At 51.0% G+C, this 17,759-nt stretch overlaps 1 protein-coding gene across 1 annotated transcript in view; it reads right to left on the bottom strand.

Annotated features, from left to right (window-relative positions):
* PPP2R1A (protein phosphatase 2 scaffold subunit Aalpha) overlaps positions 1 to 16,895 on the bottom strand; it is a 40,161-nt gene extending 23,266 nt beyond the window's left edge. Inside the window, exons 1-2 of the mRNA XM_032839409.1 lie at positions 16,730 to 16,895; positions 1,678 to 1,768 (exon numbers count right to left, since the gene is read on the bottom strand). Coding sequence (XP_032695300.1) covers positions 1,678 to 1,768; positions 16,730 to 16,807 — 169 coding nt within the window. The 5' untranslated portion in view covers positions 16,808 to 16,895. The remainder of the gene's footprint in view (positions 1 to 1,677; positions 1,769 to 16,729) is intronic.
* Between the last annotated feature and the right edge of the window lie 864 nt (positions 16,896 to 17,759).

The following is a 17,759-nucleotide window of genomic DNA, read 5'->3' as shown; positions in this document are numbered from 1 at the left end:
CTACAGACTTGCTCTGCGTGGAGCACTTCATCCTCAACAACCCTGTGGGTTAGGTCTTCCTCCCACCCTCGGACAGATACGGGAGCCGAGGCCAGGGGAAACAGAATGGCTTACCCAGGCTTGCCAGCAGGCTGGTGGCACAGCTGGCCTCAAACCCAGGTCCCACCAACTTCTTTACCCGCTTGGTTTTTGTTTAACCTTTTATTTCCTTGAGAGTGAGAGCGCACGTGAGCGGGGAGGGGGACGGGACAGGGACGAACCACAGAAGGAAACAGGCTTCCCGCTGAGCAGGGAGCTCAAGGTGGGGCTCAATCCCAGGATCCCCGGGTCATGACCCGAGCCAAAGGCAGACACTTCACCGACTGGGCCACCCAGCGCCGCTCTACCGCCGTTACACCACCGTGCCACGCATCACACTCCCTGCACCCAGCTGCCCCGTCTCAGCACTCGGAGCTTCCAAGTCCTGCGCACGGCTCACCAGCCGAAGCCGCTCGGTTCAGGTCACCTGCTCAGCGTGACAGACACCTGGCATGCCCAGGCAGATAAACCCGTGCTCCGCGGTCGTTAGCCGTCGTCACCGTGGGCAATCCCTGTCCCTCTGTGGGCCTTCATGTCTGCACGTGTCAAGAGAAGGAATAACCATCTCCGCTCCCCTCCACCCTGGCATCACCACTGAGTCCAAATTACAGGATCACGTAAGAGTTTCACTAGTGACTCTGGGCCTTCAGCTGCCATTTCAATTAGTATAAAGTAGTAGTGAGAATAGCGGGACGGAGGGTTTACCTCCAACTGTTGGCCTGGTGTGCATCAGACACCGTGCCGGGTGCTCTGTGCGCATCCTCAGACGGGGTGAGTGGGGCGGCCGAACCGCTAACGCTCAGCAGTTCTTGCCGCGTGCTGAGTGTAAGCTGCATGAGCGTGTCACACGGCATCTTATTTAATCTTCGTATCCGCGTACACAATTAGGCCCGTCTCTCACACAAAGAGCCAGAGGCAGGCAGATGGGAAATACCCTGCCCCAGGCCACACAGCTAGAAAGTGGTGGGGCCTGGCCTTGAACCCAGGTCGTCAGGACCCTGAGTCATTAACCGGGGCGGTCAGGCCCCGTTGAGTCACCTCCTCCAGCCGCAGGATCTCAGGCGAGCGCGGTCCTTCGCCTCCCCACCCTCAGGGTCCTCACCGATAAAATGGGGGCAGGGCAGCAGTACTCCCCACCTCAAGGCGCTGCTGTGAGATCAACAACGGGGAACACCACCGATGTGTGCTTGCTGAGCACAGGCCCCCATCCTGACGACCCTGAACTAACCCTTGGAGCACTGGCCGGCACATGGCAGGCAGAGGACACATGTCAGCAACTACTCAATTGTTACTCCACGCTCGTATCATGCCACAGCACGTGTGTGCTTACCTGTACTTTGGACGGAAAAACTCCAAAGAACGGTCAGGTTAAGTGACTCACCTCACGATACCGGCTTTTAACTGTTAGTGCTGATTCAAAGCTGGCTCCAGCCGCCTCCAGACCCCGCTGACCGACCCTGCCCCCTACCCCGCCGTGCCGTACCTGGCACAGGGCAGACGCTATGGTACGTTAGATCCCTATGAGCCCTCTGTCACCTAACAAGAAGCAACGCCCGACAGTCCCCACTCCACCTGGACCCCAGGAGTCCACCTCTTTACCTGTCAGGAAGGGCAGGAGCTCGCTGCGGGTCCTTTCCACACCCAGGGCCAAGGCGATGGTGGACAGTTTCTTGATGCTGTTGAGACGAAGCTGGTGAGAGAACAAGAACAGGGGAGAACATTAGCGCGCCCGGACTTAGGGGTGTGTGACAGCGCCAGACCCAGGCAGCCTCTGGAAGCCTAATGTAAGGATGTGGCGTAGTAACTTGGCACACACCTACCAAGCAACTGAGTCACTAAATTATGGTGTTAGCAGCGGCCTCAGCGAAAGCACCCACTGAGTCCTACTGAGCAGACACCCCCGCAGTGGTGTTTCCAAGACCATTCTCTACAACCGCACACTGCGTCCCCACACGGCTGGTACCCCTCCTCTGCTTCGTCCCCTCCCGCACTCAGCATCACCTGACATGCTCCAACAGGGGTGGCCACATTCCGGCATGTTTACTCTGTGCCAGGTCCTAGGCTGGGCACTCACACGTACAGGCTCTCACAACAACCCAGAGGTCAGATGTGTTATAAGCCCCATTCTGCGTAGGAGGAAACAGGCTTAAGCAGCAAAAGTCCCTTCTAAGGGTCACACGGTTCAGATGCTGTGGGGCAGGGACTGAAACCCGGGACCACCAGCGAGCAGCGATGACGACAGAACAAACAAGGTAACAACATTGCTACACAAGCAGGAGCACGGTTAGCAGGAGTAACAGCACCAGCCTAACTGGTTGAAGAGTGGCCCCCTGAAGATATGGTCTGGTCCTAACCCCCTGTACTCAAGAATGTGAAAATAAGGACTTTGCAGATGTAATTAAGTCAGCATCTCAAGATGAAATCACCCCCAATTTAGGGGGGAGCTCGTGAAACAGTGAAACGGAAAATACATTTAATGGTCTCTGCCCCTGGCTCCTGCTGAGAGCTCCTAAGGCCCTTGGAATTTCCTGAGCAACAGCACTGTCTTTCGTTCCAATGAAGCGTATCTTGGTGGGCCCCTGGATGGGGACTGGTCACCGGAAAGACCAAGCCATCATCAGAAGCTTGGAACTTTCAGCGCTACCCTCAACGCTGGGAAAGTGGCTGGAGATGGACTTAATAATCAATCATGCCTATGTCATGAGCCTTTCATAAAAATCCTCAAAGTACAGGGCTTGGGGAGCTTCCAGGTTTGTGACAACATCCAGGTACCAAGAGGGTGGCGCACCCCAAATGCAGAGGAACAGAAGCCCCTGTGAGGAGGACCCGTCCCGATCTCACCCTGCGTCAATCTTCATGTGCGTGTTCATCTGAATCCTTTATTGTATCTTTTATTAGAAATAAGCTGATGGGGCGCCTGGGTGGCTCAGTGGGTTAAAGCCTCTGCCTTCAGCTCAGGTCATGATCCCGGGGTTCTGGGATCGAGCCCCTCATTGGGCTCTCTGCTCCGCGGGGAGCCTGCTTCCTCCTCTCTCTCTGCCTGCCTCTCTGCCTACTTGTGATCTCTGTCTGTCAAATAAATAAGTAAAATGTTAGGGGGAAAAAAAAAAAGCTGATAAATGTTAAGTGTTTCCCTGAGTTCTGTGAGCTGTTCTGGAAAATCATCAAACCCAAGGACAGGATCACGGGAACCTCCAATGTGTAGGCAAGTCTGACAAGTTGTGGGTGACGTGGGGACCTATTACTTGAGACAGGCACCTGAAGTGGGGGCGGTTTCGAGGGACAGAGCCCTTCACCTGCGGGGTCAGCACTGCTTCTGGTTAGCATTACAACTGAAATGAACCCTAAGACGTGTAGCTGGCACTGCAGAGAACTGCGTGGCATGGGAAAAACCTCACACATGGTATCAGAAGTGTGGAGTGTGGTAGTGATGGGAGAGTCAAGGAGACACACAGAAGAGCGAGTTTTCTCTACACAGCCGACGACTGTGTCCTGATGAAACAGAAAAGGGGGAACCTGGGTGGTTAAGCCAGTCAGTAAAGCATCTGCCTTTGGTTCAGGTCATGATCCCAGGGTCCTGGGATCGAGCCCCACATCAGGCTCTCAGCTCAGCGGGAAGTCTGCTTCTCCCTCTCCATCTGCCTCTCCTCCAGCTCATTCTCTCTCCCTCTCTCAAGTAAATGAAAATCTAAAAAAAGAAAAGAAACAGAAGAGGAGTAGACATGGAGACACAGGGAGCGGAAGGCCACGTGAAGATGGAGGGAGCGATCGAGGGAATGTATCCACAAGCTATGGAGCGTCAGGAATTGCCATCAGCCACCACAAGCCAGCAGATAGGAAAGGAATCTTCAGAGTCTGCAGAAGGAAGCAAAATTGCTGACACCTTACTCCAAATTTCTAGCCTCCAGAACTGTGAGAATAATTTTTGTTGCATTAAGCCACCAAATGAGTAGTGCTTTGTTGTGGCACCGAGGACTCTAACACGCTTGGCTAACACAGGACAGGTCTCACGTGGAGCATTTAGGTGCTACGACCTCTCTCAATCCTCTCACTCCTAGGGAGGTTGGTATCCAACACCCCCTTTCAAGACTGTGAACACAGGGACCTGAGAGAGGCAGACACGTGCCCAAGCCAGCGCCAAGAGAGAGCTGGGACCCCTGATGGCACAGCTCACCGGGAATGGAAACCCTTGTTTCTCCAGCACAATAGTGTGGCCTCTCCTCCTGGCTCGCAGGGCTGTGGCAGAAAGAGGTGAGGTCATGCGTGTGGGGGTGGAGGGAAACACCCTGGAGAGTGAGTAAGCCACTGCCGGGCACAGAGAAGGCATCCTCTTCCTGGAAGGGGAGGCACAACAAGAAGGGACTCTCTCAGCCAGTGCTTTTCCCAGAGAGGTCTGTGAGTGACTGTGATCCTACATCAGTTTCCTGGTCCCGGGGCTTAAAAATCTCAGAGATCACAGACAATACTGTCACTCCAAGGAAATGCCATGGTGGCCTCTCCTTTCAGAAAAATGCGTTCACATTTCTCATACAGTCACTGGGTATTTGGGTTTAACGTGGTCCGAACACTCAGCTCTCCAGCACCAATGAACCTAGAGATGAAGTATTATGACAACTGCATCTTATTTAGCCAAAAAATAAATCACCTGTAGACAGACCCGCAGAAACATAAGGAAACATGGTGAGCACTAACGGCGAATGACTACAGGTGGCGGATATAAACCTTCCCTGTAAACTGCTGGCAAGTACGTATTTTCAGCATCTTGGGCCACAGAGTCTCTGTCCTAACTACTCAACCGTGCACTGACGCAAAAACAGCCACAGAACCACACAATATGCAACCCACCAGGCAAACTGCATTTGCAAAAGCAGACCACGGGCTGAATTCGGTCCATGGATCGCAGTCTGCTGGCCTTTGTCCGACTCTCAATGTTCTGCAGGTCTGAAGTTCTCCATAATACAATATGGGGGGCCTACTGACTTAGATGCCTGTTTCCTTTCTCTCTGTCGCCTCCCAGTTAGAGCTTTGGGTTCCCCTTTCAGCTGGGCAATGGGGAAATGCATCCAAGGGCCACGGCCCTGACAGTTGAGCAGCAGCCTTGAGGACAAGACACTAGCAGGGGATGAGCCTAAGCGTAACGCCAACAAGAGCCGCTGATATCTGATTGCCCGCTAGGTGCCTGGCTGCACCCAAGCACATGACGTGGAGAAGGAACACATCTGATCCTTAGAAGTGAGCTCTGAGGCAGATGTTGTTCTAACGGTGAGGATGCCCACGCACAGAGAAGCTGTCATTTGCCAGAAAAGCAGCAAGAGCCCAGACCGGAAGCCAGGCACCCAGACTCTTCATCTCAACATCTCTATATTTAAGAAAGGTGCCCAAGGGGTGGGTGCATAAGAATCAGGCCATCTCTGCCATGCTAGAGAGCCCCCTTCCCTCCTGCTGTCCCCAGAGACGCTGGTTTTGGTGTCACTGAAAATGTCAGCTTGCCTTCCTCAGCAGAGACAGTGCCAGGAACACTCAAGAAAGGCAAGGAGGCGCTCTGGGGCCAGAGGGTCTGGGTTCAAAGCTAAGCACCTTTACATATTAGCTATGGGATCTCGGGCCACTCTGTACCTTTCTGGGTCTCAACTTCCTCACCTGTGAAATGGGGATTAAATAGCACCCATCCTCAAAAGGTTACTGTGACTGCCAAGTGACATAAACCTGGGAACACCCTTCGACCAGCAAACACAACCTCACCCTGTTGACAGCACCCTGATTTTGTTCAGGCATCTCAAGAAAGGCACGCATGGCAGCAGGCCAGCTCTCCCCCTGGGGTCTCCTTTCCTTTCTCTCCCAGTAAAAGTAAAATAACAGCAAATACTCCATGGTGCATACTGTGTGCCAGGCACTGTTCTAGGAGCCTTCATGTCTTAACTCATTTGATCCCGCATTTAGATTCAGGATCACCCATTACGTGGCCGAGGAAACAAAGGCACAGGGAAGTTAAGTGACCTCTCCCAGCTTACAGGCGGCAGAGCCAGGATGAACCCCAATCACCTGGCTGTTAACCAGTTTCATCAATTTGTATTTCTGTGTTTTTAATTTGGGGGTGTGTGTGCCCACAGCAAGTCTAAGAACCATAATTTTAAACAGAGGAGAACACAGACAACACTGGAAGTGCCCACAACGGCTGCCACGAGATGTGAACGGTCATGATTCCCACAGGCTTTTGCTGACACTTCCTATACTTTGCTATTGTAATACTACAATTCCTAATAGGAAGAAAGTTAAATTGGAGTTACAGGTTATTGAAATTAAAGGTGTTATTTTCCCCACCCGAATTCATGGACCTGTGCTGGAATTTGAGATGGGCCCCAGGTTAAGGGCTTCTGCACTGACATTTCTGCAAAGATGACAGTCAAATGGCCTGCAGACACATGAAAAAGTGCTCCACATCACTCGGCATCAGGGAAATACAAATCAAAGCCACAGTGAGATCCCACTTCACACCAGTCAGAATGGCTAAAATTAACAAGTCAGGAAACAACAGGATGCAGAGAAAGGGGAACCCTCCTACCCTGTTGGTGGGAATGCAAGCTGGTGCAGCCACTCTGGAAAACAGCATGGAGATTATTCAAAAAGCTGAAAACAGAGCTACCCTATGACCCAGCAATTGCTCTACTTTACCCTAAAGATACAAATGTAGTGATCCAAAGGGGCACATGCACCCCAATGTTCATAGCAGCAACGTCCACAATAGCCAAACTGTGGAATGAGCCGAAATGTCCATCAACAGATGAATGGATAAAGAAGATGTGGTATCTACAAACAATGGAATATTATGCAGCCATCAAAACTGAAATCTTGCCATTCGTAACGATGTGGATGGAACTAGAGGGTATTATGCTAAGTGAAATAAGTCAATCAGAGAAAGACAATTGTCATATGATCTCACTAATACGAGGAATATGAGAAACAACACAGAGGATCATAGGGGAAGGGAGGGAAAAGTGAAATAAGACGAAACCAGAGAGGGAGACAAACCGTAAGGGACTCTTAATCTCAGGAAACAAACTGAGGGTTGCTCTCATGGAGGTGAGTGGGAGGGATGGGGTGGCTGGGTGATGGACACTGTGGACGGTATGTGCTATGGTGAGTGCTGCGACTGTCTAAGACAGATGAATCACAGACCTGTAACCCTGAAACAATATATATGTTAATTAAAAAAAAAAAATAGAGCTCCTGCACTGGGTTATACTGCCACTCATAACCCCTGGTTTTCAGCTATGCACATGACCCCCAGGAAAAGACATTTCTGAATCGCTTTTTCATCCAACATGAAATTAACGCCTGGCCAGTGAAATCCCAGTGGGAATGGTGTGTGTGACTTCTATGAAGTGTCCATAAGGGGATCTGTGGTCACACTCATCTTCCCTCTTTCCTGCATAGAATGGGGCTATGATGGCTGGGCTTCAGCAGCCACCTTGGGATCATGAGGTGAACCTGGAGATGGGGAGGGCAGGATGGGTGACATGCAAGCAGAGTACAAAGTGGAAGAGCCTGAGACCCTGACACCCAAGAGAGAAAGAGTGCCACACCAGTCGCATTGCCTTCAGACTTTTTGGTCCTAAGTCAGAAATAAACCTCAAGCTATTTAAGCCTCATTTAGAATTTTCCCCTTATTTATAGCCAAACTGAATTCCAGTGAACTCAGCACATGACCTAGTTCTGGACAAAGAGACAAGGGCAAGTCAGCCTTCAACAAAGACTCTCCTCCTTGGGAAAAAAGGGAGGATGACAAGGAAAAAAAAAACTTCTCTGTCCGAGGTCAGCCCCTGCTTCCAGTGTGGTTCTATGAGCACTTAACGACAACAGACAGAGCAGCGATCTTGTGGCCACACGAGGCAGCTCAAAGGAACAGCATACTCTGACCCAATTCTGTGACAGCCTTGAGCTGCCGAACTGGTCATATAAGGAAAAAATGAGCCCTTAACTTGCTGGAACAACTGTTGGTCGGGTTCTCTATGATATTCCTGTTGGAGCAGCTATTAATAACGTCAACAAGGAATCCTTGCTGTCCTTGATCGTGGCACAGTGCTGAAGTCTACTCTGTGCACTGTACGCCGAGCAGGTTCCTGTCAAGCACCCATGACGTTCCACATACATGGTTTTGCGACAGCCTGTCACCCCGGGCTGGGGCTGCCTCTGTGCCCAGCGGCCCTCAGCACACAGCCCAGTACATGGAGACACAAATACAACATCTCCCTTCCAGCCACCGCATCCACCTGTAGAAGCATTACTCACTATTTAAGGTCCGTGTTTCCATTGGATCCACCAAGTTTCCCTGACACAAACACGTACAGTATGACTCCAGGGAGCTTCCCTGTCACAAATGTGTATGGTGCGAGCCACAGGCAATCCGCCTTCCCTTTGGAGTGAAATCCAAAGGCCTTGCTATGGCCTATGAGGCCCAACAGAATCTAGCCCCTCCTCACCCACTCTCACTGCCCACCGCCCCCATACCCCTGGAAATCCTGTCACAACAGCTTCCTCGACCGTAAAACCAACGCAACACCACCCTCACCCAGCTCTTTGCACTCGCTGATGTACCGTTTCCTCAGCCCGAAACACTCTCCCTCCAGTCACCTCAGGGCTCCCCCCACTTTACTCAGGCCTCTGCTGGATCCTCCCATGCGAGCACCCAGGGGAAACAGCATGCCATCTCTCCCCACATGTAAGCGCTCTCAGCAGTCCTGACACAGACTTCTCTGTTCAGTTTGTCCTTCCCCACTAGAACACCAGCTTCACAGGGCAGGGACCCTGTCTTCTTGCCCCCACGCCCCAAGAATCTAGGACAACACCTGGCACGGAGTTAGAGCCCAATCAATATCTGCAGGATTTTTTTTTTTCTTTTAAATAAAGGAACTAGGGCACCTGGGTGGCTCAGTGGGTTAAGCCTCTGCCTTTGGCTCGGGTCATGATCTCAGGGTCCTGGGATCGAGCCCCACATCAGGCTCTCTGCTCAGCGGGGAGCCTGCGTCCTCCTCTCTCTCTGCCTGCCTCTCTGCCTCCTTGTGATCTCTGTCTGTCAAATAAATAAATAAAATCTTTAAAAATAAGTAAATAAATAAAGGCACTACAGATGTGAATACAAGCAGAGATAAAAGTGTCTAGGGGAGTACGTTCCAGAATGCTGCTGTATGGAACAGGTGGTGGCCGGCAACGGGGCGCTGGGGTCTGTAACGTACGGTGTGTACCTTAACATGGAGCCCTGGCTGGCCAGGGGCAACGCTCAGTGAGTGACAGAAGTCTCTCCACCTCCTACAGTCGTCGCCTACGTATCTTTTTTCCTTGTTCCACAAAGGATCACGTTTTTAAATGAACATAATGTGTGTGGGTGGGAAAACCCAAGCTGCCCCCTGGTAATCATTTAGCATTGCTCGAGAGTGAAAATGGGCATCACAACCTGTATTTCTACATTATTTGAAGAAATTTTTAAAAATATATAATAAATGAGCATGTACTCTGGCTTTACCTTCTAGCTAAGGGTCCCCGGCCAGTCTGGGCACCTTGGAGCTTCCGTCTCCTCCCTGTAAAATGGGAATTACCAGCAGAGCTGACCTCACGGGACTGCTGGAATATTCGCACAGGGAGAGCCTGGAGACAGAGCCTCGCGGGCGGCAAGCACCTCACTGTTCGCTCTTCCTCACCATCGCTCCTTACGTAGTTCACGTTTCGGGGGTGAGGCAGCGGGTAGTAAGCCTGCACGCTCCGAAGCCGCCGCGCCGGAGTGAGTACCTCTCGCAGCAGTTTGCCTGGCAGGATAACTACTCCTGGATGTGCCCGCTTCCCTATCTGGAAGGTGACCTGTCTCCGGGACAAGGGTCAGGACTGTTACCGGTGATTCCTCAACCTAGTACAGGGCCGGGCTCACTAAAAAGCATAAAAAGAAACGATTTCAGTTTTCGAACACTCAATTACACTTTACAGTACTTATGTGCCAGGACCACAGCTAGGTGCCCCACACACGGTCTCCCTGTAATTGCTACCACAGCGCCAGAGGCACACACCAGCCCCACAGCCATTCCACAGCCAGGCAGGCGGGGCAGAGAGGAGCGCGCAGCCTCCCGGGGAACCGCGGCGCACGCTGCAGCGGCAGCCCGCTTCCGCACTGCCTCCCCACGCAGCCGTCCCCCAGTTTAACCGCCCCGAGAGCAACCTTGGCTCTAAGATCCGCTTCACCAGTTGCCCGCGCACGCCATGAAAAGAAGTCGGAGCTATAGGTCCATGCTCCGGAGACACGGACGCGGGGCGAGCTGCCGCAGGGTCTCGGAGAGTGGCCAGTGACTGCAGGGTCTTTCTGCGGTCCGCCCCACTAACCCCACACCACCCAGCCTGTGAGCCTTCCACCCTTTCTGCACGTAACAAGAAAATCAAGGCCGAAGGGTTGAGGAACTTGTGAAGTGACCGGAAGAGCAGAACTCAAAACCCCGGTCTGCTTCCACCGGGGCACTGTCGCCCTATGTTACTTTCAGTCCTAGACTTTGTCTGCACCAGGGGGGCTCAGCCTGGGGGTGAGGACGGAGTGCTGTCCTGGAAACACAGTGCCCCTGGCTATTTCCTAGCATCGTTACTTACATAAATGCCACGACTCACAGTCAAATTCATAAACTGATTTAAACAAGCCCAACATAAAGGAGACTTCTGAAGCCCTTGGGGAAATCTGAGGTTTAGCAGAGCCTGAGGGATCAGAATGGCCTGGTCTGGTGCAGATGACAGCAGCGCGGTTGTAAAGACATCCAGTGTGAGTGAGACATGCGTAACAAAGCATGTGGGAGAAAATGTCTGAAGCCTGGAACTGACTTTTAAAACACTTAAAAACAAACAACCCCCCCACAAACCCGAGGGAGGGTGAGGAACAGGTGAAAACATGAAGCCATTTCTGACATCAGATATTTAACTACTAAATAAACTTCTAGAGGAAAGTAAATTAGCACCTATCTCTGATGTCGTCTGTGAGGACTTAATGAACACAAAGTACTCATGGCGCTGCTGGGTGCACAGCAGGGTCTCTAAACCGCGGCAAGACTGACATCAGGAGCCGGAGCACCTCCGTGGTGGGGGCCGTCCTGTGTATCAGTAAGACACTGGGCAGCATCACTGGCCTCTCCCTGCGGGATCCCAGATGCACTCCCCCCACCGGTCCTGACCACCAAAAATACCTCCGGACATTTGTCTCCGGGGGAAACAAAGTCAGCCAGAGCTGAGAACCACTGCTCTAGAGGAATCAGGAAAAGAACAGTCTTTAAAGGGCACCTGGGCGGTGCAGTCAGATGGGTGTCCAACTACAGATGTCAATTCAGGTCATGACCTCCAGGTGCTGGGATCAAGCCCCACATCAGGGTCTGCGCTCAGCAGGGAGTTGGCTTCTCCCTCTCCCTGCTCTGGCTCATGCACGCGCTCTCTTAAAAAAAATAAATAGAAAACAGAACAGTCTTCGAAAATACTCAGGCACCTCGCCTTGACAAAGCCCCCATGATCTCGCCCCCATGATCTCATCCCCACCATGACTACTACAGGCCAACACTTATTGAACATTCACAACACGTCAAGCACTGTTCTAAGCATTTCCCATGTACCATACTATTTCATCCTCACAACCCCCTTACAAACTCCTAAGTTACAAAATCACTCCCATTTTATAGATGAGAAAACAGAGTCTAATAGAGACATAGCCTCTCACCCAACAGACCACGCTGTAAATAACACGGGGCCCTGAACAACTGGATACTGCAGTCCGGCCTCTGCCTCTTACTGATTGGGAAGGCCTTAGGTGAGGGATGCCATTTCTTTGCACATCACTTTCCCAAGTATAAAACACAAAAAGCTACCACAACGGAACAAAGTCATCACATACTGAACGCTTACTTCCACGCAGCCACTTAATTTGCCAATTCCATTGCATCTTCACAATCTCCCCAGCAGATGCTTCTTCCTCATCATTACGCCACTCCACAGACGAGGAATCCCAGCCCAGTGAGAAAAAGGAATTGGTCCAAGGACACACAGGGGACAAACTAGCAGAAGTGGGATTCAAAGCTGTCACCCTTGACCCCCTACTTCACCACCCAACACATTACATCCCACCCACCAGCAAATCCCAACTGCCCTCCTGTCAACATACCCAGAGTTTAACCTCTACTCCTTACAACCATGCCAACGCGGGTCCTGGGTGCCAGCTCTGCAAGGACACCCCAACAGGTCCATCTGCTCCTGCCTGGCCCCTACTCAACAGCCAGGAGGATGCTTTAGAATTAAGTCAGAACATGTCATTCCTCCGTGCAAAGCCTTGCAAAGGAACTGAAACTCACAGAAGCCCTTGGCCTGGCCTGCGGGCCTTCACTTGATCTCACTCCAGACTAGTCCTCACCTCTCACCACTCTGCCGTTCTTCCTGCTTCAGCCCCGCCGGCCTGCTTGCTGTTCTCTGAACACAATCAGCACGCGCCCACCTCAGGGCCTTTGTACCAATTAGGTACAATTCTCCCTCATTTCATTCAAGTCCTTGCTCAATATCACTTCCCTAGTGACCCTCACTTCCTCCACTATCACCTCCTTGACTACCCTATCTAAAAAGCAGCGCTGAGGAGTGTCTGGCGGGGCTCAGCTGGTTAAGCAGCTGACTTCGGCTCAGGTCATGATCCAAGGGTGATCTAAGGGTCCTGGAACTGAGCCCCACAATGGGTTCAGAGGGGAGTCTGCTTCTCCCTCTCCCTCAAATAAATAAAATCTATAAATAAATAAATAAAATGAAAAGCAGCCCTGGGCTTGCTCTAGACCCTGGAGCCTGCCTTATTTATTATTATTTTTTATTAGCCTACCTTATTTTTCCAGTAAGCAATTACTGCCACTGACATCACACTCTCGATCTACTTACTGTCTGCCTCCTCTACTAGAACACAAGCCCCATGAAGCAGCAGCTTCGCTGTTTTACTCCCTGCTGTATTCTAGCATTTAAAACGGTCTGGTGCATAGAGGTGCTGAACAATTATTTGCTGAGCAAATCAATCAAGACTAGAGGGTGCCCAATCCCATGTTCATTCTAGTATCCTAGATTGTCTCATTAAAGACCAATTAAAATATCTGGCATATGAATATAGTCAGCAAGTTTCTGTCCACCCCAAATTCCATTCTCTCCTTAGGTTACATGTCCTTTGGGAACCTTTCCTGGGTCCTCCACTTCTCAGCCGCATGAATTTGACCAAGCTACATACTAGGCTGTGTTTCAGTCTCCTGCTCAGGAAGACACAGGACCTACTTCAGAGGGTGGCGATGAGAATTCAGGAAGCTCAGAAATGCACTGCCCTTGGTAGCAGTTAGCTTAGAGCAAGCGCCCAACAGATATCCACCATTATCACTATTCATTCAATCCTTTCTGTGCTCCTCTATTCTGAGGCCTGTACCGAGCCGCTGAATCCTAAGAGATCAATCAGAGCCAAGCCTCAGAGCCGAGCCCTGCCCTCAGAAAGCCCATACACATGGGCACAGATGCAATCTGAGATTTTTGTCTGATTCTTGAGAAAACGTTCAAACTCCTTTTAAACACAGATCTGTATGTACCAGCATGAAAAGATAAGGAAGAAATACTAAGTGAAAAGTGCAAGTTGTAGAACAAAATATTTAGTGTTTAAAAAACTAAAAACCCACTGGCTTTCTTTTTCTATATATGAATACAGCATGACCTAGAGTCAGCACACACCGAAAGATATATAATGCAGACAATAAATGCAAGCCATACAGGTAAGTTTATATTTTCTGGTAACATTTAAAAAAAAAAAACAACACACTAAGCATACAAAATTAATATATTTTATTTAACCCAATGTTTTTATCATTTCAATGGGTAATCAAGATGAAAAGCTTCACCCTGATGTTTAACACTCTCCATAGCATGTCTCTGAAATCTGGTCTGTATTTACTTACAAGCACATCTCAACTCAATCCAGCCACATCTGATGTGTTCAAGAGCCACAGAGCGGCTACTCCACTGAAGAGCACATGTCAGCCAAGGTCTGTGCGGACCTGGTAACGGGCTACTCTGGGGGCAGCAGGTGGGGGCAGGCTGGGGAAGAGAGGGTGTGGTTTAATACAGAGGTGTTTAAGTCTAATGCGGACACTCTCCTTACTGTAAGGAACTAGGTAGTAAATGTTTTAGCCTTTAGAATAAAAGCCTCAAATATTTGTCTCTGTGGCAACTACTCAATTCTACCCTGCTGTTGTGTCACAAAAGCAGCCATGGATAATATGTAAATTGAAGGATCTGTGTTTTCAATAATACTTTATTAAAAAATAAAAAGGCAAAGGCCACCCCTGGCCATATGCCAATCCCTGTGATGAGGGAAAGAAGCAGAAAATGTTCACCTTTAGCCCCGAAGGCTGACCTACGGCCTGCATAGTTTCAAAAAGGACCAGAAATTAGCTGTTTGCTATGTTCTTAAAAGGTCTCATGACTACCTATACATCTCACCGATAGTTAATACTAAGCGAAACGACAAGCACCAGAGAAACCTTGTGAAAGTAGTTTTATGAGTAGAAATTCGAAAAAAAAACATTTATGATCTAATATTCCCTGCACATCCCTGCCCCTTGAGCACTAAGCATAAAACCATTGGCTTCATAGAGCAAAAGTACAGCTTCTTCTGTCCACAGATCCCCATGCTATTTAAATAAACTTGTTATGCTGCATCGTAAACACCTCAAGAACTCTTTCTTGAACCATGCTCAATGATCTGGCAACCCCTGGTTTAAGTCACTGCTCACAAGATCCTTCTGAGTCATAGCCTCCTTCATCTTCATCTCCCAACACCAACAGCTCATTCTTTTGGCTCCAGTCATACTGGCTTCCTGCAGTTCGCAGAACATGTGTTGCACAGTGCTGCCACAGAACCTTTGCACTGGCTTCCTTTACCTGGAATGTTATTCACCAGATACCTACCAGGACCTGTTCCTCATTTCGCATCTCTGCTCAAATGTTCCCTTGAAGGCCTTGCCTAGCCATTCTCTCTAAACTTGTAACACTCCCCCGTCCTCCACATCCCTGCTTCATTTTTCTCCAAAGCACTTACTGCCATCTTACAGAGTACACGCTTCAACTGTCTTCTCGTCTGTCTCCCCACACTATAACATAAAGCTCCACGAGGCCACTAGTTTTTGTCACCTTGTTCCCTCTTGTATACCTGTGCCTAAAATAATGCCCTACTCAGAGCTGAGGCCCAACACTAACTGATTCACCATCACAATACCCTGCTGTTGCCTTCCCACATCTCACACCTGTTAATAATGGATTCAGCTGTTTCACATCTGCTTCCTGTATAACAACTCGTGTCACCATTATATCCTCAGCACCATAACTGATATGTGGCAAGTGTTTACTGAACAAATGAATTCACACAAGAGCCCTATGAACTAGATAATTACCTCCATTTGAGAGAAGAGGAAAGCAAGGACTAAGGAGATTAACCGACTTGCAAATGTCAATTAGCAAGAAGTGGAAGAGCCAGGAGTACAACAGCAGCCTGTCTGACTCCACAACTTGTGAGGCACCTCGAACTTCAGAGGCTGGGCCCAGTGCCATCCGCTCAATTTAATAAACAAAAATTGAGGCCCCTATAAAGGGAGAATGGGGCCTCTTCAATTACTACTCCCAATAATTGCCGCTAACATTTATTGGGCCCTTAACAACAACGAGGCACCATTCTATTTCACTTGTAGTCCTAACTCATCCAGCCCATCACAACCACCCAGTGAGGCCTGAACTATTATTAGCCCACATTTCAGGGAAAACAGGCTCAGAGCCGTGAAGTAATTTGCACAAGGTCGCACGGCGGGTGGGAGGTGGAGCTGGGATGGGCAAACCGGGGAGTCCTTAGTCTTCTCAACCACTCGCCAGCACGGCTAGGCCGTGCCCCCATCCCACTCACCAGAAATGTGTTAACCTGCTGAATAAACTGCCCACCCGCTGCTCGGCAGGATCCCAGAAGCGGCAGAGAATTTCCGCATAAATCCGCGCTTGAATTTGGCTAGTTGCCCCCTTGGCAATCGGAGTGTTTTCGCCGCCCCTCCCCTTCGGGAATCTACATCAAAACTGAAGAGGGAGGGAGAGCAGGAATCGGAAAGGCAGCGTCATCTCTCAGACCCCATTTATAAGTTCACCCCACAGTGCTGAGGCCCAGCCGCCGGAACATAGAAAGGAGAAAACCTACCAGGGCCCCGACAGACCCGGGGCCCCTCCCCCACTCGGAGCGAGCCTCGCGCCCCCATCCCCAAGTGGCCATTCTAGGGGCCGCCGACAACCACCGAGCCCTTTCCTCTGCCTCAAGTGGCCGAACCCCCTCCCCCGTCGCTGCTTCCCAGGACCTGGGCCGCCACGCGCACTAGGCAGGCCCGGGACCCCTCCAGGGTGGCCTGCCTCCCGCCCTCGGGGGGCTAGTACCCAATCCCGGGCGCCGTCTCATCCAGTCTTGGGACCTGGAGACGTGAGAACTGGGCGCTGATTGGCCGCCGCCCCCTTCCGCCACTCCCAGCGAACACTGAGCTTTCTCCGCGAGGGCCGTCCGTGCCCCCATTACCCCTTCCCGTATTCCCCAAGACCCCCGGGGCCTCCGGACCTGAACATCCTCGTTGCGAAGCTCGTCTATCAACACCGCAATGGGGTACAGCGAGTCGTCGCCGTCGGCGGCCGCCATCTTGGCTCCGTCCCGTCCCTGTCAGACTGCGGCCGGTGCCGTGCAGAAACGGGGGCAGGGAGGGGTAGGGCTGTGAAGAGGACCAAAGACGAGCGTGGGGGCGCCCGAGCCACTTTACAGGGGCTGCCCCACGGTCATTGGCCGCGCTCCGCCGGGCCAACCCCGCATTTCGTTGGTCCGGGCAAACGAAGCCCCGCCCAGTGCCCATTTGCCATTGGTCGAAGGCACTGAGGTCGGGCTGCCTCCGTTTAGCAGAGAGCGGAAGGAAACGGAAGTATGCGGTATCTTAGCGACCAAGATTGTACCCGCCTACGTCGCCGCTAACAAGGAGCGAGACGAGCAGTTGTTCCCAGCCAATAAGTGGAGGGATTCAAAGGAGGCAAAACCTGTCCTCTGGCGAGTCCGGCACAAAGTTTTTGCGCATGCGTCGCTAGGTTTGCATGACGTCATGTGGGGACCCAGACGGCCTGCAAGTTTTGGCTCCCAAGCTAGTGGCTCTGGTAGTTGGCGGCCCTGTTAAGGGCCACTTTGTGAGGGAGGAGACGCGATTGCGTCTTTGGTTTTTGCCTCATTATGCAGCAGCCTAAAGAAGAGTGGTGACTTGCCTTACTCTCTGGATGAAATGCAAACCCCTCAGACTGATATTCAAGGTCCTTGTAGATCTGGTTCCTAAACCGGCTTTGAGCACATGTTCTACTCCCCGGTTTACATTTCAGCGGTCCTGGAAGGGGCGCCTGGGTGGCTCAGTGGGTTAAAGCCTCTGCCTTCAGCTCAGGTTGATCCCAGAGTCCTGAGATCGAGCCCCGCATGGGGCTCTCTGCTCAGCAGGGAACCTGCTTCCCTTCCTGTCTCTCTGCCTGCCTTTCTACCTACTTGTGATCTCTGTCTTTCAAATAAATAAATAAAATCTAAAAAAAAAAAAAAAAAAAAAAAGACCTTCAGGGGTCCTGGA

The sequence above is a fragment of the Lontra canadensis genome, unplaced genomic scaffold, assembly GCF_010015895.1.
Source record: "Lontra canadensis isolate GAN:19392208 unplaced genomic scaffold, GSC_riverotter_1.0 scaffold107, whole genome shotgun sequence".
In the NCBI taxonomy this organism is placed as follows: Eukaryota; Metazoa; Chordata; class Mammalia; order Carnivora; family Mustelidae; genus Lontra; species Lontra canadensis.
This window is presented reverse-complemented; position numbering and strand designations above follow the sequence as displayed.